The 21226-nt window shown below is 50.5% G+C and overlaps 1 protein-coding gene across 1 annotated transcript; it reads left to right on the top strand.

Moving 5' to 3' along the window:
• Positions 1 to 1377: 1377 nt before the first annotated feature.
• Positions 1378 to 19197, top strand: LOC136956339 (PALM2-AKAP2 fusion protein). Its single transcript, XM_067250244.1, has 7 exons — positions 1378 to 1532; positions 13458 to 14333; positions 14544 to 15339; positions 15604 to 16224; positions 16330 to 16517; positions 17721 to 17759; positions 18519 to 19197. Exons 2-7 carry the CDS (start codon positions 13566 to 13568, stop codon positions 18672 to 18674), a joined length of 2568 nt encoding a protein of 855 aa, XP_067106345.1. The 5' UTR covers positions 1378 to 1532; positions 13458 to 13565; the 3' UTR covers positions 18675 to 19197.
• The last annotated feature ends 2029 nt before the right edge of the window (positions 19198 to 21226 follow it).

Raw genomic sequence — 21226 nt, 5'->3', positions numbered from 1 at the left:
GGGTCAGGGGTCAGTGTGTAAAGGGGTCAAGGGGCAGGGTCAGTGTGTAAAGGGGTCAAGGGGCAGGGGCAGGTCTGAATGGTTTTCTTAGTGTTCCAGTACCACCTGTCGTCTCACTGTCCACACACACACACACACACAAACAGAACATCTACCCTAGAGGGCTGGGGGTTGGGTGTAATTGATTGATCTAATCACTGAGAGGTCTGGTCAGCACATAAACGTTCTCCTCCATTTCTCCTCTCCTCTTCCCCCTCTCCCTTTACATACTTCCTTTCTACTCTCCTTTCCCTTCCTCCACCTCCTCCCTCTGCCCTCTTTCCTCCCTCCCTCCCTGCTCTCCTCCCTCTCCTCTCCTCTTACCTTCTTTTCTCATCTTTCTCTCCTCGTCTACTTTTTCGTCTGCTCTCCTCTCCTTATCTCCTCTTTTTCTGTCCTGTCCTCCATTAGCCTCTCCTCTGCCCTGCCCTCACCCATCTTTTCCCTCCCGCAGTGGTCCACAGCTGCAGAGAAACAGCCCGCTAACTCCTCTCTTCTCTCCTCGTGTATCTCGTTCCCATCTCCGATCTGAAGATGATGAAGATGGCAACAATGACGACAACTGTGTTCTATCGTAGGTAGAGGACAGACCCACGGGGACGCCTTGACGACAGGAAACAGACCAATGGCAGCCACTTCCTATAAACAACCCCACACAGCCATGGTGAGTCTGTTACCATGACGTCAGGCGTTACGGCCGAGATACTATCACACCTTATCATGACAGTACAGAACATGAAGGTTAAGTGTCTGCCAGGTGTGCAACAAGTACAGGATGTTGCCAGTTCATGCAAGGGTTTGTGTAGTTTCAATATCCGTTCTGCATATTTGGGATTCCATTCACTGGGAATATTTCCTCTAATGGCCGTTTGGTTCTTGTTGCGCAACTTAATTGTTCTGGAGCCTGAGCAGTGTTTGTTATTGTCCCTGAAAATGCCTCCATCCGCAGCTTTAAACATCCACTATTGAGTACCGGGCCTGGCCGCCGGGTTCCTGCGGTACGGGAGGGGGGGCCGGGGAGGGGGGAGGGACACAATGCCAGGACGGGGGCCAGATTGTTGCGCAGCTGAATAGAGAGCGGTAACCCGAGCACTGTGGTCGTTCTCTGATTGCCCTGGAACGGGACAGAAACCTCCAGGACCACGCGAACCCTGCATTATTCAGCGCGCGTGCTTTCAGAAAGACACACTGGGAGAGGGAAGGACGGTCCGCACGGAAAGGGAGGGGGAGAGAAACGGAGGAAGCTCGTCGTGCGTAAACGCTCAATGTCATCCCAGCCAGAAGTGCTGCTGCATGCTCGAGCGTCTGGTCTCCTTTTGCTTCCAGTCCGCCGATACACCGACTGCGTTATTAGCGTAGTCCCTGTTTCAGGAGTGTGAGAGCGAGGGTCATTGGTGTAATCGGTTATATACCGTTGTCTTGCACATCTGAGAGCGCAGTGCGACCGTGGGACGCTGACTGCACCGCAGCTTGATGCGCCGCTCATAGGACAGGTAAATCTGAATTTGGAGTTTGAGCACAGTTAAAGCGTCGATTTTATGCTTTACCAATTGTAAATGTTATCATAAGAAAAATATGTATGACACAATACCCACATATATATATAGATAAAGTAGTGGTGACAGTTTTACCTGTGGACATCTGCTTCTGAACAGTCATGTAGACTAACATATAATCTATTCGTTAACGTTTAACGATTAGATTAACGTGTAGTTTTTAACCCACTTAAACAGACACGCGATACTGCGTCCTGTGAGAGTTGTCCAAAAGAGGTCAGTAGAGCGCGAGCAGACCGACTGCGGAGGTTCTCAGTGGTGCAGCAGCACCGGAGGCTCGTGCCACTGATGTTCCAACGACCTCAACCGGGATAACTACGTAGGTTACCGGGTCCTGCAGATTTTCTACATCCTTCGTGATGCGAATCTAATATAAAGTATATTTTTAAACAGCATTGAACCGAGTGACACTACAGTACAGTTAGAGGTAAAGAGAATGAACCCTGACTTATATGGACACCAATCATTATATTAACCCGTACAGCATGTGTGGGTGTGTGTGTGTGTTAGTGTGTGTGTACCTGAGCTCTACAATAATGTTGTTTTTGGCAGGTGTGGGGTTGGAGATGTCTGGGTGGGTGTCAAGGGTGTTTCTTAGACATATGTTTGTATAGGCTGTCAATCGAGTGACCTCCTCACCCCTTGCCCGTCCCCCTCCACCCATCCTTTCCTCTCTCACTCTCACCTTCGAGTCCCTCTCTCCCTCCCTCCCTCACTCCCTCCAAGGCATAGAGAGGATGTGGAGGACATCAAACAGGAAGCAAGTTATCTTCCTCTGAACCTCACCCTCATCCTGGAACCCCTGTTTATGTAATAACTGAGAGTAGAGAGGAAAGAGGGAGGGTGGGTGGAGGAGAAAGATGGGAGGATGGAGGAGGGAAGGATAGGATGAGGGAAGGGTGGAGGGGAGAGAGAAGGAAGGATGGCGGAAATCCAGACACAACTTAACAGACGGGGGGTTTTGTTCTAGCTCGGTTCCTCTCCTCAAGGCTCCAAGCATTGTTCTACTGTAAAATTGTATACATATAGAAGCTCCTCCAATGGACGTCATGGCTGAAGGGCAGCTGGCCAATGGGCTTGGTCTGTTCAGTGTTCCAGGACGTGGCTGCATGATTGCATGGCGCTTGTCCTCTCACTGTAAGGCAGTCCTGCAGTCTTGACCGGTTTGCTGACTGACCATCTTGCCCTCTTGGCCTTGCTGACCCTTCACTCTGCCTCTCCCCTGTTTCCCTCAGCTCGGCCTCTTCCCCCACTCCTACTCCGCCTGGCCGTGACTCGACACGTCGAAAATCACAGGAATTCTAAGTGGCTGTGTCTATTTTTACTCTGAGAGTAAGGAGACTGTCCCTCAAGCACTTCGTGACTAGGAATTGCTATTCTCACTCTGAGAAGATGAGAGGAGAGGACAGGAGAGGACAGGATATGGGGGGATTGGGGAGTAGAGTGACGGGAAGACTAAACATGACTAGTTGTTGTTCTTTTCTCACTGGGGATGCAGCTGTTAATTGGATTTCTCAAGTTTGCTTGCTTGAGCAGTTCCTTCAGAAGCCCTGGGATGGTGTGATGTCTTCCTCCTGTATAGCGCTCAGTCTATTGCTGTCCCCCATACATCATCATCTAGACCCTGATCAGGAGGTCTTCAAAGGTTTAGGACTTCAGGTTCATGCACACCAGCTATCGGTACAGTGTGTGTGTGTATGTGAGAGTGTATTTGTGTAACCTCATATGCATGTGTGTGTGTGTGTGGTGATTGCTGCTACCTACTCTGCCTCCCCCAGCACTTCTGTGGAGGAGGGTTCCAGAACTCTGCTTATCACATTCCAGACTGAGGAGGAGGACCAGAATGCAGATGTGTTGTGTGTGTTCTACAGGACATGTTTTCATACTATACAGCCAGTGTGCGGGTGTTCGAGGTGTACAGGTTGCTAGTGTGATGGGTGTTCTAGTGTTCTAGTTGTGTAGGGTGCTCGTGTGATGGGTGTTCTAGTTGTGCAGGGTGCTAGTGTGATGGGTGTTCTAGTGTTCTAGTTGTGTAGGTTGCTAGTGTGATGGGTGTTCTAGTGTTCTAGTTGTGTAGGGTGCTAGTGTGATGGGTGTTCTAGTTGTGCAGGGTGCTAGTGTGATGGGTGTTCTAGTGTTCTAATTGTGCAGGGTGCTCGTCTGATGGGTGTTCTAGTGTTCTAATTGTGCAGGGTGCTCGTGTGATGGGTGTTCTAGTGTTGTAATTGTGCAGGGTGCTCGTGTGATGGGTGTTCCAGTGTAGTTGTGCAGGGTGCTCATGTGATGGGTGTTCCAGTGTAGTTGTGTAGGTTGCTAGTGTGATGGGTGTTCCAGTGTAGTTGTGCAGGGTGCTCGTGTGATGGGTGTTCCAGTGTAGTTGTGCAGGGTGCTAGTGTGATGGGTGTTCTAGTGTAGTTGTGCAGGGTGCATGATGCGTAATGAGGGTGTGTTGGGAGCTCGAGGTGTATTGATTGTTCTAGAGACCCAGATAGATGGTGAGATAACACGGTATAAAGCTCTGCAGCATGAGCAGATCAATGATAAAATTCCTCTTCTAGCCTGTGGACCGAAAGCAGACACCCCGTTGATTCTAATGGGAGCTAGAGTGTGTGCAGAGACTATGACTAGGCTAAATAAAGCCTTCTAATCAGAGCTGTAAATAGGCAAGTGATTAGCAAGCTGCTAGACTCTCCCAGCAGGAAGCTGGATGTGAGCTGGAGACGCTAGCTCATTCTGGTTCAGTGTTGGTAGGCTAATGCTAACTTTTTTCTGCTCTGATACAGTTAGCCTAGGGCTGATATAGCAGTTATCACCAGGGATAACTGTTATTGCACTGTTTTTGACTTGATCACTCAACCTTCTGTGCTAACCCTAGTAGGGCAGAGATGCTAGGTTAGCTAGCCCAGGTAACTGCGTGCGGTCAACATGACAGCTGACCATGTGGTTGTGGTGGTTGAGTTTAGGTCCGGGTTAGTTGGGGTAGCCAGACTCCGAGGTGAGAGTGAGGGAAGTAAAGGGGACCAGGAGTGAGTCTGGCGCTGCTGAACAAACTGGAGCTGCCTCCCTGCCTCACAGGCATCATGCAGGTAAGACCAATTATTATGATCCAAAAGGGTGATGGTCAGTGCTGGAGGGAAGCTAGGATGCAGGTATATATATGCTGCTCTGTTACAGGTTAAGGGTTCATGTGGTCTTTTCCAATTTGATGTAATCTCTCCAAAGAACAGTACAGCAGTGTTGCGTGTGTCTGGTTCATGGATTCTGGAGGGGTGTGATAAGAACCTGTTCTGGTTTGTGTTCTGAGTGGAGACAGAATGTGTAGATATTGACCCAGTTGAGGCAGAAAGAGTAGTTCAGAACATGAAACAACCAGTACAATTCTAATGAGTAGAGACTGATCCAGTAGAATCAGTAGAGTCTGACTCAGGATAAAAGGAACACAGTAGAAAAACAAGTATAATCAGAATAATTAGAGGCTGATGCAGCAGAATCAGAACCAGTTGGGTCCAGTTGAGACCAGTTGAGGTTCGAGGACAGCTGGCTGGTTCTTCAGGATTATGGTTGTCCCAAACGGTCTCTGACGTAACCTGGACTTTCTTAGAATCAGCTGCTCAGAGGACACAATGGACACCTGCTGAGAAGAGAGGAGAATACAGGACACACTGGGCACAGGAGACACACACACACTGGGTACAGGACACACACTGGGCATGTGATACACACACACACTGGGTACAGGAGACACACACTGGGCATGTGATACACACACACACTGAGCACAGGAGAGACACTACTGGGCACAGGAGAGACACACACACTGGGTACAGGAGACACACACTGAGCACAGGAGAGACACTACTGGGCACAGGAGAGACACACACACTGGGTACAGGAGACACACACTGAGCACAGGAGAGACACTACTGGGCACAGGAAGCACGCACACATACTGGACAGAGGACACACACACAGAGTTTACAGCAGCACTCTCCAAATGGAACACACACACATGCTGGAACACACACACCTAAACACACACATGAGGTGTAAACCATCTATGTGCAACCAGGTGGGATAGCTCCATCCCTACTTTCATCTCTGCCTCCTCCTCATATGCATATCAAAGTCAGTCTATTAGTGTCCCATGGAAACATAGATGCATCTGTTTGGATGTGTGTGTGTGTGTGTGTGTGTAGACATACCTCACACAGACATAGCCTAACTGATCTGAATTCTGAGCATCACAGCTGTCTGTGCTGTTTAATTCTTTAAAACGGTCACAAAAGAGAAAATGTGTGCGTGCGTTCCTTTGTGTGCGCGCGCGTGTGTGTTTGGGTAAAGTCATTAGAATTCCATCTGGAGGGCCTTTTCTCTGTCTTTTGTCGTGTTGCTGAGGGGGGTCTGCTGAGACAGGAGGGACAGGCCTTGTTACCATGTGTCCAAGCCTGGGGCTCATTCCTCCCCAACACAGCCCTCTGAGAAGAAGATCTGCAACATGATCTCTGTGTGGATGCTCGTCACTGCTCTAGTGGTAGGTGGCCGTGCCTCTCTTCTCTAGGGCAGAGAGGGATGCTTGGAGGGTTTGATGGAGGGAGGTGCTGGAAGGAGGGAGATGTCTTATTGCTTGGTTCGCAGACGACGCTAGATGTGTTTCGTGACAGCCTCCCCCTAAAGCCAGCCCGCTGTGGCTTGACGGCTTGTCTCAGCTCGAGGTCACAGTGTGCTGTCGTCTGAGGGGGTGCTAGGTGAGGCTCGGGGTCACAGTGTGCTGTCGTCTGAAGGGGTGCTAGGTGAGGCTCGAGGTCACAGTGTGCTGTCGTCTGAAGGGGTGCTAGGTGAGGCTTGGGGTCACAGTGTGCTGTCGTCTGAAGGGGTGCTAGGTGAGGCTTGGGGTCACAGTGTGCTGTCGTCTGAAGGGGTGCTAGGTGAGGCTCGAGGTCACAGTGTGCTGTCGTCTGAAGGGGTGCTAGGTGAGGCTCGAGGTCACAGTGTGCTGTCGTCTGAAGGGGTGCTAGGTGAGGCTCGAGGTCACAGTGTGCTGTCGTCTGAAGGGGTGCTAGGTGAGGCTCGAGGTCACAGTGTGCTGTCGTCTGAAGGGGTGCTAGGTGAGGCTCGGGGTCACAGTGTGCTGTCGTCTGAAGGGGTGCTAGGTGAGGCTCGGGGTCACAGTGTGCTGTCGTCTGAAGGGGTGCTAGGTGAGGCTTGGGGTCACAGTGTGCTGTCGTCTGAAGGGGTGCTAGGTGAGGCTCGAGGTCACAGTGTGCTGTCGTCTGAAGGGGTGCTAGGTGAGGCTCGAGGTCACAGTGTGCTGTCGTCTGAAGGGGTGCTAGGTGAGGCTCGGGGTCACAGTGTGCTGTCGTCTGAAGGGGTGCTAGGTGAGGCTTGGGGTCACAGTGTGCTGTCGTCTGAAGGGGTGCTAGGTGAGGCTCGAGGTCACAGTGTGCTGTCGTCTGAGGGGGTGCTAGGTGAGGCTCGGGGTCACAGTGTGCTGTCGTCTGAAGGGGTGCTAGGTGAGGCTCGAGGTCACAGTGTGCTGTCGTCTGAGGGGGTGCTAGGTGAGGCTCGGGGTCACAGTGTGCTGTCGTCTGAAGGGGTGCTAGGTGAGGCTCGAGGTCACAGTGTGCTGTCGTCTGAAGGGGTGCTAGGTGAGGCTCGAGGTCACAGTGTGCTGTCGTCTGAAGGGGTGCTAGGTGAGGCTCGAGGTCACAGTGTGCTGTCGTCTGAAGGGGTGCTAGGTGAGGCTCGAGGTCACAGTGTGCTGTCGTCTGAAGGGGTGCTAGGTGAGGCTCGGGGTCACAGTGTGCTGTCGTCTGAAGGGGTGCTAGGTGAGGCTCGAGGTCACAGTGTGCTGTCGTCTGAAGGGGTGCTAGGTGAGGCTCGAGGTCACAGTGTGCTGTCGTCTGAAGGGGTGCTAGGTGAGGCTCGGGGTCACAGTGTGCTGTCGTCTGAAGGGGTGCTAGGTGAGGCTTGGGGTCACAGTGTGCTGTCGTCTGAAGGGGTGCTAGGTGAGGCTCGAGGTCACAGTGTGCTGTCGTCTGAGGGGGTGCTAGGTGAGGCTCGGGGTCACAGTGTGCTGTCGTCTGAAGGGGTGCTAGGTGAGGCTCGAGGTCACAGTGTGCTGTCGTCTGAAGGGGTGCTAGGTGAGGCTCGAGGTCACAGTGTGCTGTCGTCTGAAGGGGTGCTAGGTGAGGCTCGAGGTCACAGTGTGCTGTCGTCTGAAGGGGTGCTAGGTGAGGCTCGAGGTCACAGTGTGCTGTCGTCTGAAGGGGTGCTAGGTGAGGCTCGAGGTCACAGTGTGCTGTCGTCTGAAGGGGTGCTAGGTGAGGCTCGGGGTCACAGTGTGCTGTCGTCTGAAGGGGTGCTAGGTGAGGCTTGGGGTCACAGTGTGCTGTCGTCTGAAGGGGTGCTAGGTGAGGCTCGAGGTCACAGTGTGCTGTCGTCTGAAGGGGTGCTAGGTGAGGCTCGAGGTCACAGTGTGCTGTCGTCTGAAGGGGTGCTAGGTGAGGCTCGGGGTCACAGTGTGCTGTCGTCTGAAGGGGTGCTAGGTGAGGCTCGGGGTCACAGTGTGCTGTCGTCTGAAGGGGTGCTAGGTGAGGCTCGAGGTCACAGTGTGCTGTCGTCTGAAGGGGTGCTAGGTGAGGCTCGGGGTCACAGTGTGCTGTCGTCTGAAGGGGTGCTAGGTGAGGCTCGGGGTCACAGTGTGCTGTCGTCTGAAGGGGTGCTAGGTGAGGCTCGGGGTCAAAGTGTGCTGTTGTCTGGTGGTGTGCTGGAGGCTGTGTTTAGGACTGACTCTCTGTATCAGTGGTCATTGATACATAGTAGGCATTGTTTTTATTTTAGCATTGCTCAGAGAGGAGAGACAAAAAATACCAGACACTCAGAAGATAAGATATTCCTTTAATCGTCCCACAATGGGGAAATTCAGGCTTTGCAGCAGCAAAGTGGACAGAAGTATGCATAGAAATTTACAAAGTTAGTACAGGATATAATAAAATATATAAAAAGATAACACCAGTTGCATATGGAGACCAAATATAAATAAACAAATATAAAGAATAAAGAATAAGCTGCATGCACCTGGAAATGTCCATATTCTAATCAGAGGTCAGTTGCCCTGCCAGTTTTCTGTGTTTACATAACCTTATGGGCGTAAGTTGGTGTTTGTGTGTAGTTGTTGTGTGTTGTGTTGACCACCCAGACCAGCTGTGTTGAGCAACATCTCTAGGAAGCCAAGCACTAACACATTCCTGAAATGGCTCATCCAGCAAAAACAGCAGAAGACTAGGACTTGACCACGGGAGAGAGGCGGTCGGGTTAACACCAAGCATGTTCTCTGTAGAAAACCGGTGATGTACATCTCTGTGTTCTAGAACAGACGGGCTTCTCTGTTCTAGAAGAGGTGCACCGGAGACGTGCTCGAGAACAGGTGGAGAGCAGAGCTCTTGTTTGCTCACTGTAGAGCCCTGGCCCCTCCCTTTCCTGGACACAGGAAGAAGTGCTTCCTGTTTGCCTTGACCACTGGCATTGTGCTGAGCAGATCAGCCAATCAGCTGTTTCCTCTCTAAGCTTGCTGTAATGGTGAGGGTCATGATTGTTGGGGGAGGAGGAGTGGGTGGAGCAAAGAGAAGGAGTTGGAAGTCAGGGGGTTGAGGTGGGGGGTGTTGACTTGAGACACTCCAGAGCAGGAAGTTGCTATGTGAAAACCAGCCAATCACAACAGTGTAAATGACAGGAGGTTCCCGAGCACCCATGACAACAGACCTCTGTTCCTCTCAGATTGTCCAATTGGCTAGATTCCCACCATCCACTTGGGTTAGGTATAGTGAGATTATGGAGTCTGTCACACATACTTTATTTCTGTCCGTCTGCCTGCTTGTCTGTGTGTCCATGGGAATAGCAGGATGTTGTTTCTAAGCAGGTTCTAATAGCGTTAACTCTCTGTTAAGTAGAGAAAATGTCCTGATCTTATTCACTTACTGTCTAGATGTGACATCCTAACTTCATTACCAACAGGGCTCCACCTCTGTCTTCACCTCTCTGTTTCAATCTCTCTCTCTGCCTCATTATGCCTGTCCCTGTCGCGCCCTCTCTACTTTTCTCTACATCTTCCTTCCTATTTCTGTACCACCACTCCTCTCTCAGTCAGAGAGGACTTGGCCTGGCACTCTTAACTCTTAATGACCCATGAGAGATTAGCCCCTTGGGGTCACCTGTCCGTAGCACATTGGTCCTCTCACACACACACAAACATGCCTCTAACACACTGGTCACCTCACATACGGGGACACATTCACACACTCTCTTATCAAATTGAATATCATTATTTCCTGGTATTATGAGAGGCAAAATTAAAAGGAATAGACAGAGAGAGAGAGAGAGAGAGAGTTAGAGACAGAAAGATAGAGAGAGAGGAGGGAGGAGGAGACAAGAGGACAGATTACAGGTTATTTTGAGGCTTTGTCGGGTGCTACCTAGGGGGACCGGACAAACTGTCCCATCAGCCACTGGGGCATTAACACTTGTCACAATGATGCTCTGCCACTGTGACAACAATACTGCCCTATCACAGAACAGACCTGGCCAAAGAGAGCACCAATTACTTGATTACTGTACCTCTTCTGATGGGCCAAGCATAGTTAGATCAGTGTATGGAGTTACGTAGCTACAGAGGTGTATGGATGTTAGCTATCTGGCTAAAGAGAGCTTTAGGGGTGCTGTCGAGCTATAGAGAGGTGTATGGGTCTTATCTGTAGAGAGGTTTATGGGTCCCAACTAGCTAGCTGTAGAGAGGTGTATGGGTGCTAGCTAGCTAGCTGTAGAGAGGTGTATGGATGTTAACTATCTAGTTGTAAAGAGGTGAATGGATATTAGCTATCTAGAGAGGTGGATGGGTGTGGGTTATACTATTGGTATTAGAGGGCTGGTCATGAGCTCAGCTCTGTCAGGCTGGATCTATAAACTGCATGAACTACATCTGTGACCTATAAACATCTATTGATCTATCACTCTTTCACACACTCTCCATCACACACAAACACACATACACTTTCCATTGCACATAAGACATGCCTTCCATCCCATACTCACATGAGAGGAGGGAAGTGAGGAGCCTAGATGTTTTAGTGCCAGGGGAGTTCAGAGAAAGTGAACTGACCCAGACCTTTGATGAGCAAGGAAAGGACCACAGGGCTCCGGTTACTGTTCGTCCCATGACCAACCACACACACAAACACGCATGCACGTACACACAGACACACACACACACATACACACAGAGACACACACACACACAGAAACACACACACGCTCATACTCTCACTCATACTGTATACACTCACTGATGACCAATCTCCTTGGCAATCTAGCTACGTAAAGTCTGTGAATGTGATTAGTCATTTCCAAAGTTTATCATGCCAGACACGAACAGATCAACTCGTACTAACGGTATAGACCCAGCCCTTCCTTCTCCTCCCTTCCTCCCTCCTGCACCTCCTTTCACCCCCTCACCCTTTTCCGTCCCACTCTTTCTCGACTCTTCCTTCTTCTCCTTTCAAGGTGTGGGCAAGGCTGCTCCCCTTGTGTCCACACCCACAAGGAAACGAGCTGGAGAAAGGGGGGAGTCCTACACAGGAAGGGAGGAGTAAAGACTGGTCACGTTGGATGTTTTGGTGTGTGTGTGTGTGTGTGTGTGTGTATGTGAGGGGGGGGGAGGTACAGAGGGGGTCTTTGTGTGCGGGGGCTCCTGAAGAGAGGGGACACTCCCCCAAATGATGACATCAGAGCTGGAGAGGCAGGCAGGAATGTGGCGGGAGAGGGGAGGCTTTGTGGAAGAGAGGAACAGGGGGGAGGAGGGGAAGGAGCAGGGGAGGAAACAGGACGGCAGGGAGAGGGGAGCTGGTCTCTCAGACGGGCGGAGAGACCGCGAGAGAAAGACAAGAGAAGGGTGAGATCAGCCAGGCTGCTCAGTCACCAGTTTAGTTAATACTTAGAGATACTAACCATACTTATTAGAGGTAACAACTAATTACCACACTAGTTAGGGTGACCAGTGAGCTGTCTGCTGTGGGGAGGAAGGAGGATTATCCCAGACTTTGCTGCACTAGGGGACACTGAAGGTAGAACATATAAACAGCTGGCTGGCTGGCTGGCTCTCTGTCTCTGTTTCTGTCTGTCTGATTTTCTGGATGTGTCTGTCTGCTGCTCTGCCTGACTGTCAGTGGGTTAGTTAGTTAGTTAGTTAGTTAGTTAGTTAGTTAGTTAGTTAGTTAGTTAGTTAGTTAGTTAGTTAGTTAGTTAGTCAGTTAGTCAGTTAGTCAGTTAGTCAGTTAGTCAGTTAGTCAGTTAGTTAGTTAGCAAGTTCTTCTACTGGACTCTTATCACATGACCATGCAGTCACCAGAGACCATTCTAAAAGGAAATAGAGGAATATACTTACGTCTGTCAGTTTGTGTAACACTGGAAGCATGTGTGTGTTTGATTGTGTGTGTGTGTGTGTGTGTGTGTGTGTGTTGAGGCCTGATGAGTTTGGCAGAATGATGAAGGTGTGTGTTTTTGTATGAGTGTGTATGTAACGTGTTACGTCAGTCTAGGCTAATGTCTTATAGTCATGTTGGCAAGCAGTTCTCACAGCTAATTCTGTCTGTGTGTGTGTGTGTGTGTGTTTAAGAGGGGAGTCTTTGGTTGTTTGTCTTTTGTGTTGCAGAGCTGTTCCAGACGTGTCTACAATGGCGACAGACAATAGAGAATGACACAACATTCTGTATTAGGATAGGGAGCTATATAACACAGACACACACAACGTAGATTAGAGCACAGCAGAGTGTGCAGTGTCACTCATCGGCAGTATTAGACTTCTGGCCCTTCAGGACAGCTCAGGTATGTCTGGAATGTCAGAACAGCTCAATGGGAGATGAAAACACACAGGCACACGCGTACACACACACACATGCACATCCAACATGCACACTTAAAAGAGTTTTGTGAGACTGTATTTACTTCAGAAGTATGTGCTGTACCGCCCTTTCACATTCCAAACGCAGCCCTAGGTGTGTGTGTGTGTGTGCGTGCGTGCGTGTGTGTCAAACTTCACATGATCTGTAATGTCCTAATCAATTCCATGTGAATTGACTTGGGCTTGCGGTGGATGGGTGTGGGTGTGTTTATAGACAGTAAAGGAAGAGAGGAGAGGAGGAGAGGAGAGGAGAGGAAAGGAGAGGAGAAAAGAAAGTCTCATTGAGAAGTACCAGGATGTGATGATTTGCTGTAGGTGCCACATGTGACCCTGACTGCTGTTCATTCACTTAACAGCCCAGAAAGAGAGAGGGAGAAACCGAGAAGAAGAAAGACAGGGAGCTTTCTTCTTCTTAGACTGTATTGACCTCCTCCGAGCTCCAATGGTGAAAGACCGCCTCTGTGTCCCTGCTTCATCAAGATCATCTGATCAACCACCTCCACCTCACGCTTGCTGTCCCTCCTTTCTGTTCCTTTTGTCTCTCTCTCAGTCTTCTTCTGTCTCTCTCTTCCACTCTATCTCCTTGTTTTTCTTTCCACCAATTCCCACTCTCTTTCTCTTTCAAGAGTTCTATCCCTCTGATAGGTCCAGACAGAGACATGTGCTCTGAATTCCTCCGTTATAGAGTTAGTCAGAGGAGTCTACGCTCTCCCCCAGCTCCTTCCCCCTCTCCGGGAGTCTCAGCACACTCAGGGGCAGTAGAGCATTTGACACGCCGTCAGACTCCAAAACAAAGACCCTGCTATCAGTTTCCCAGCCCAGTCATCTGTGTCACTCCAGCCCTCCGAGTAGCTCCCTCTTCTGGCGGGAGTATGCCACTGCATGTGCTACATATGTTGTGTGTGTTTCAGAAGCCCACGCGAGCCTCGGAGGATGACGGTGAGCTGAGGAGAGACAGAGCCCTGAAGACCGTCAGTTTCCTCGACGCCGTCAGTGTCATCACAGCCACACACTGCACTATGGAGTTGGACGCACACCACGAGAGTCAACATGGCTTTTCCGAGAGCCCACATGGCTACCCAGAGAGCCAACATGGTGGGCAGAATGGTCTGGGAAGCCATTCTAAGGTTCTGGACTCTGAGGTGGCCCAGGAAATCCGGTACCTGGACCAAGTTCTGGAGGCTAATGGCTGCGATGGATCCACCGACGGGCCGACCAATGGCACATCCACGCCAGAGCGCAGCGAGGTCCACATTGACGGCTCCTCCCCCTCAGTTCTCGTGTCTGGCATGGCGCCTCCTGCTGGCGAGGAGGTCAGAGTGGAGGGCGGGAGGCAGACCACCTTTATTGACCAGGAAGTGAATCCCTCCAAAGCCAATGGCCATTCGGCAGACTCCTCCTTCTCCTCCTCCTCCTCCTCCTCTTTCTCCTCCTCCTCCTCCTTCTCCTCCTCGAAGAAGGAGGCGCCGCGCTTCGAGCTACGGGCGTTCCAGGAGGAGAGGAAGCCATCGCGGCTGTTTGAGAGCCCTGCGGAGGAGGTGCGCGTGAAGAAGGTGCGTCCGTCGGAGGAGATGCTGGAGCTGGAGAAGGAGCGCCTGGAGCTGATCCGCGGCCAGGCCGTGAAGAAGAACCCGGGCATCGCCACCAAGTGGTGGAACCCTCCGCAGGAGAGAACCCTGGAGGAGGAGCTGGACCCGGAGCAGCTGGACTCACACAGGAAGTACCAGCAGAGGAAGCAGCAGCGCTCGCAGGGCCCCGGATACGCCCCCGGATACGCCCACATGGCTGTAGGTGTCTGAGCTTTGGAGGAGGAGGGTCTACAGTCTTATACAGCATTTTCCCATAGAGACAGGAGCACATGACCTAATATATTAAGTAGCCTTTTCGGTAAAAAATTACGTAAATTCTGTATTATAGTTAAAATATCATGTTCTACTCCATTACATATCTTTTACTGTATTTGGCATGCTACTGAGTTCTATTATACTGTGTTTCAGAGCCAGCCCCCAATGGTGACCTTTGATCTCCCAGAGGCCACCCCCAGAGAGGATGTGGTGGTAGAGCAGATTGACTTCCTGGCCGCCAGGAAGCAGTTCCTGCAGAGTGAGCAGGCCAAGCAAGGGGGCGGGACCAGGAGAGACGTGGCTCCTCAGATCTACTCCGCCAAACCGTTCTCCGTCTCCACGGGCAACCGTGCCCGCAGCCCATTGGCTGAGCCAGGTGACATCACCACGGTGCAGCCAGAGATGATCAGCTACGGCGCCGAAGAGTCTCCTCCCCCTGGGAAGAGTGACATGACCTGGGCTGAAGAGGGAGGTGGAGACTTCACGTGCGCGCGTGCCGTCATGACGATCCTGAGGGAGGAGGACTCGGACGGGCGGGCCCAGCCCCTTGGCTCCTCCTACCACCTGGAGGAGTTTGACTCGGGATTGGACGAGCTGTCCCTGCGCTCCCAGGACACGGCGGTGCTGGAGACCCTGTCTAATGACTTGAGTCTGGACACAGTGTCCGACCAGGATGCCCTTAGCCTGCCGCCCACTCCACAGCCCACCACCCCGGTAAACGGACGGCTGGAGTCAGGCCCACTCGCTCCCCCTGGGTATGCCGGACCCAGCGAGGACGAGCTGGAGTATCAGGCGGGCATCCTCGTCCACAACGCCATCCAGCACGCCCTAGTGTCACAGGAGGAAGATTGGCAGCCCTCAAACTCCCTCGATACCCAGTCCGCCCTCCTCTCCTCCACCCAAACCCAGTCCTCCCCCCTGCCTTCCCCCCAGACCCAGTCCTCCCCCCTGACCCAGTCCTCCCCCCTGTCCTCCCCCCAGACCCAGTCCTCCCCCCTGACCCAGTCCTCCCCCCTGTCCTCCCCCCAGACCCTGTCCTCCCCCCTGACCCAGTCCTCCCCCCTGTCCTCCCCCCAGACCCAGTCCTCCCCCCTGACCCAGTCCTCCCCCCTGTCCTCCCCCCAGACCCAGTCCTCCCCCCTGACCCAGTCCTCCCCTCTGCCTCTCACCTTGTCCTCCCCCTCCTTCCCCTCCACTTCCCCTCTACCCCCAGCCCCAACCCAGCAGCCCCCCCCAGACAAGCTTTCGGTCACCCTATCCCCCAACCCCCATCAATCGCCCACAACTTCCCCCCCAGCCCAAAGACCCTCCCCAGGGCCGGAAAGAAGGGAGGGGGGGCCCAGGATCAGAGTCCAGTCTTCCTACGCCAGAGCCCTCGCTGCGGCCCCTGAGCCCACACCTGCCCCAGCCGTGGCCCCCGCCCCCTCCAGGCCAGCCCAGCCCTACCCTGCGCCCCCGTCCAGCCCCCCCAGGGAGAAGCAGGAGTTCAGCTACTTCAGTAAGTACTCGGAGGCAGCCGAGCTGCGGAGCACTGCGGCGACGCCCGCCCCGGAGGCAGAGCCGAGCGCCGGCCCCTTCCGTCTGCGCTCAAGGAAGCAGAAGACCCTGTCCATGATTGAGGAGGAGATCCGTGCTGCACAGGAGAGGGAGGAGGAGCTGAAGAAGCAGCGTCAGACGCTGGGGATCCGACCTGCCCCTGGCCACGCCCCTGGTCACGCCTCTGGCCACGCCCCTGGAAACAGACAGAGTCAGAGGGTCACCATTTCCCCTGGTGACAAGCTGAAGACCAACAGCCTGCCAGCCAGACTGACCCTGACATCCAGGACTGCCCCAGGTTGGTGTGTGCGGGCAGGCCTGTATGGTCTTTAGCTACATCTGGTGGTCAGATATAGAACTGCACCTTACAAACTGTGGCCCAACCCTGTTGTTTTATCTGTAGGTAAGATTGAGAAGATACGTCCAGCCCCCCCAGTGTCCCCTTCGCTCTCGGAGGGCCCCCCTGCCTCCCCCCTGTCTGACCAGGGCAGCGACGACTCGGGGGGGCGACCCAAGAACTTCATGCAGACCCTGATGGAGGACTACGAGACGCACAAGGTGAAGAGGCGTGACAAACAGGAAGACAACAGCGTGAGTATCCTGTCTGAAGTGGAAGTGGGTGAGGCAGGGGCAGGGGCACATTGGGTGGTTATATGTCTGATAGTCTATGTTCTGGGAAACATAGTGATGGTCCTGGGGGGATCACAAAATATTCTGGTTCTTTTAACATTATCTACCATCATCCAGATTAGCCAGGGGGATTAACTGAATAGGACAGAGATAACTAGCTTGAAGGAGTCATCAGAATAATGTCTACTCTCGGTAACTAACTATGATGACTAACTAGAAAGGATAGCTAACAAGAGAAACCAACTAGATTGCTCATTCACTTACTAAATTGATTTGACAGGACTCATTTACAAGAAGAAGCAACTAGATCAGACAGGATTAACTAATCAGAATAACCAACATAGAAATGAGTACCCCCATGTGTCAGTATGCCTCAAACTGACTTCCTGTCATGTGACCTGTACATGCTGTAATGTGACTGGTCCCTGCTGTGACAGAGCAGAGCAGTGGGACTTTCCTAAAGAGAACAGAAGAGAAGACAGTTCCTCTCTTAGCAGTTGAATGTCAGCCTCACGTTTGGGAACAACATCCGAAACTAATACCAAATCTGAAAGCAATCATGAACCAACATGCCAACCCAATATAGTGTTTTATTGGAAGAAGAAAGCTGGCTACATGAGCTGTCCTTTCTGTAATCTGTCACACATCATACATCTGATCTGCTTATTTTATGTATTTACTTTTAGTCGTACACATTTAGTCGTACACATTTACTCGTACACATTTTATCCACTGTATCTAGATGAAGATAAATTACAATTTTGAACGTAATTTTGAATGGGAGTCAGGTGGCTGAGCGGTTAGGGAATCGGGCTAGTAATCTGAAGGTTGCCAGTTTGATTCCCAGCTGTGTAAAATGACGTTGTGTCCTTGGGCACTTCACCCTACTTGCCTCGGGGGAATGTCCCTGTACTTACTGTAAGTCGCTCTGGATAAAAGCATCTGCTAAATGCATAAATGTAAATGTAAATATTTAATCCCCCATCATCCTCATCATCACCAGTCTGCAGTTTCACATCACCAAAAGCAGTCGTCTTCAACCATGATAAGCGCTTGATGTTTCACATCCACCTTTAAAAGGAGGAAGGACCTGTTCATTTCACTGCTGCTGCTGCAGTGTTGTTGTTGACACCACCTTCTAACGTTGTCTCTCCTCTTGGTCAGTATGCCCGTCTGTTGCTGGCTAGTGAGGTGACCACTGAGGTACCAAATCTGCTGACCTCGCCCTGCATGTGTCTCTGCTGTGCGCATGTGTGTGCCTGGGTGTTGTGGCGTGTGCTTGTATCTGTGTATGGATATGTGTGTGTGCTAGCAGTCTGGTGTGGACTGTGGCATGCCCCCTCCCTCCCTGCCCCCCAGGGTCATGTACCTGGCCCTCCAGTATTCAGTCCAGGGCCACAGGTAGATCTCCTTGGCAAATGTCATATAAAGGAAACTGTAGCATATCATTCTGTACTATTACATGTCTGTCTGTGGCCCTGTCTCAGTGGTAGGGCCTGCGTGAAGGTCTGACCTCCAGTGTGCTTGCATCAGTGTTGGCTAAGGAGGGGGAGGGGGGACTGATCAGTTGTGGGGAGGGGAGAGGGTGATGGGGTTCAGGTGCATGTGTGTGACACATCTATTCCACATCTTGCTTTGAAAACACTCTGGATTCAGATTCTCCCAATTCTATTCCCATTACCCAGGTGTGCTTCATTTAAGTGTATGGTTTAGTCATTGGGTCATGTGAAATGTGTGAGTGTGATGGTGATGTAGCATACCTGGGTCAATTACACAGATCAATGACAGTAGTTCAATGTAACTAACTAGAGGTGGACCTCTAGGTCCACCTCTAGTTCCGCCTCATCTAGTGGCTCAGCTCCAGACTACTTCTGCCTGCCTGGCTGTTCATTGCTGTGACTGTTTATTGTTGGGACGGTTTTTGACCTCCAAGCTTCTGACTGATTGTTGGGTGTGTTTCAGGTGCTGGAGGCTACAAGGGTGACGCGCAGGAAGAGCAACATGGCGCTGAAGTGGGAAGCTGGTATCTATGCCAACCAGGATGAACGGCAGGGGGAAGAAGAGGAGGAAGAGGAGGAGGAAGAGGAGGAGGAGGAAGAGGAGGAGGAGGAAGAGTAGACTTCATTAAAGCTATAAGACAATCAGTGGTGGTGGGAGAGGAGGAAAAGAAGGAGGGAAGAGGAAGACAGGAAGAGGAAGAGGAAAAAGAGAGGAGAAGGCCCTGCGGGGCACCCAGCAGTATTTATTCTTCTGAAGTGTTTTGATCACATGACCTAACCACTGGCCAATCAGCTGACCGGGATCCCTGAGCAATACTCAGGAGACTCACGGCTTACAACGACAACGGGGGGTGCTTGTTTGGAGGGGGTAGGGGTCAAAGGTCATTTGTAACTTTTGACTGTTCACAGATTGTACATGAGTTCTGTACTTTCAGACTGAAACAAAGAATGAGTTGTGGATGTATGTTATGGACAAAGACAAAGGGTCAGAGAGCTGTAGACAATATGACATTTAAAGGGGGCCGATTCTCTGCTGATTTGGTGCATGAGTATTTTTCTCTCTCCTACTGTATATCACCACTATCTCTCGGGGGTCATCATTCAGCTGCCATGCTACTAGCCATTACCTTTCTGGAGTGTTACTGGACTTGTTGGGGGGGGGGGGTGGATGGATAGATGGAGTTAACATTAATGTAATGAGACATATGGAGTATTAAGTCCATGCTGTTGTAAATATGGTAGAGGCTCCACACACACATACACAAAGACACACACTCAAACGTCAATATCACAACTATACAACACAGTTATAGGAATGAGGAGGCTTTCAGAGTGAATGTTGTCTGAAACCAACTCTAAAAGATTATGTGCTCCTGCAATTTGCAAACAATCTGTTTTATGTCTTGTTAGGTTTATTAGATTGTCTTTTTTTTTTTTTTATCATTTGTTTTTACATATTGGCATTGCTTGTTTAATTTTGCGCTTTCGGATATAAGCAGCTATTGTGTTTTAGAGGCCTATTGTGGTGAATGGTGGGAGACATTGCAATATCTTGATATTATTCTTGATCTAACTATACAAGGGAACGTTTGATCTGTCATTTGAGGCTCTTTTTATGATCACAGTCATCCAAAATGTATGAATAAGAGAATAAGTGAATAAGACTGATGGTACCTGTTAGCATCAGACCAGAACATCAATCAGAAGGCCCACACCACTGCTGATTCACACATACAGCCATTAAAATAGAAGACCACCCTCCAATCAGAACCTTTCCTGGGGGACAGAAACTCCAATCCGAATGCTTCCTGGGGACCGAAGCTCCAGAAGAGTCTGACAGTTACTCATGGTGTTCTAGAAAAATCTTTGCTTTTTTATATGCATATAATATATCTGAAAAATATTTATCGGGTGATGGCTCTTTATGACTATTGATTTGGCTTGTTCCTGGACTAGAGTTAGATGGAGGGTTTTTACAGCGCTGACTGCCTGTCTAACCTGACAACCTGTTTGTCTTCACAGAAGGGTGTGAGACACTGATTGTGCTTTAAATAGACCAGCAAAGAGAGATTGGAGAGACTATAAAAGGGAGAGAACAGTTGGGAGAGACCAGCAAAGAGAGAAAGAAAGAAAGTGAGAGAATGAGAGATGGAGTCCTAGCATGCCTGATGCTTGTGTTGATGAGAATGAGGTGCTGGATGAATAACAAGGTGACAGGTAAAAGGTGGCAGGTTTCACCTGCTAGTGTTGATGTGTTTCACTTACAGATGGTTTTATATATATGAGAGACTGACCATGCAGTGGAGATTATACCCCTGGGAGTGGAAAATATTTATATTTTTAAGACCATGTATGCGCATTTATCTAAGATATGTATCCTTGTGTGAGGACCTCGGGGCACAGTCAGGGGGCAGTTGATTTATGGGATGGCAGTGTAGTCGACATGACAACCTTCTCTCTAGTTATGGATTAGCACGTTGGTTGGAGGAAGCCCAGTCATTCCTCTTGGTCAGTTGTAGGATATAATGATATACCAATGCACACCAAAAAAACACATCATTTCTGTGCGTTATTCTGCGTTTTGTGTTTGAATTTGATGGTGGTGATGATTGTATTTATCGTTGTAACTGCGAAAAAAGGCTTACTTTACTTCTGTCTGGGGGTGGGGGTGGGATGTCTGTATGTCATGAGAGGAAAACCAGGAGAAACAGGGAAGATCTGCCTCCTTCTGCCTGCTCCACACAACAATAAACACCAAGAGTAGATAAGGAGTAGATGATGACAGTGGGGAGGAAGCATGGAATGGAGGAGCTGTGGGGAGGAGTATGTACAGATGGAGTCATTATATTCAATGTAAAGCCTGGGTTTATATATTAACCACTTTTATGTTCATATTATGCTTTTATAGCTCATGTAGCCAAGGCTCCCATCATACCCCTATATCATTATTTTCTCATTAAAATGAAAATGGTATCATTTGTCTACTACTGATTTTCATTTTATTGTTTTGCACCGGTTGTGTTTGATAAGTAACAGCTATAGTTACGTGAATGAGGGAGAATCAACGGGTGTAGTCATGTAGAAGGCAACACAACTGACTCGGGGAAAAAAACACTAAATTTATAATAGCTCAATTCTTCAGTGATGCTGTCAGGTAATCTTGCCAAACCA

This window comes from Osmerus mordax, chromosome 14, assembly GCF_038355195.1.
Source record: "Osmerus mordax isolate fOsmMor3 chromosome 14, fOsmMor3.pri, whole genome shotgun sequence".
Taxonomy (NCBI): Eukaryota; Metazoa; Chordata; class Actinopteri; order Osmeriformes; family Osmeridae; genus Osmerus; species Osmerus mordax.
Note: the sequence above shows the minus strand (reverse complement) of the source record. Positions and strands in the feature narration are given on the sequence as shown.

Bases quoted from the DNA above. Each gene is read 5' to 3' on its own strand.
- LOC136956339 (XM_067250244.1), top strand. From the start codon at position 13,566: ATGGAGTTGGACGCACACCACGAGAGTCAACATGGCTTTTCCGAGAGC. The intron at 15,340-15,603 runs TGACCCAGTCCT...CTCTACCCCCAG, and splicing joins CCAGACCCAGTCCTCCCCCC to CCCCAACCCAGCAGCCCCCC. The intron at 17,760-18,518 runs GTACCAAATCTG...GGTGTGTTTCAG, and splicing joins CTAGTGAGGTGACCACTGAG to GTGCTGGAGGCTACAAGGGT.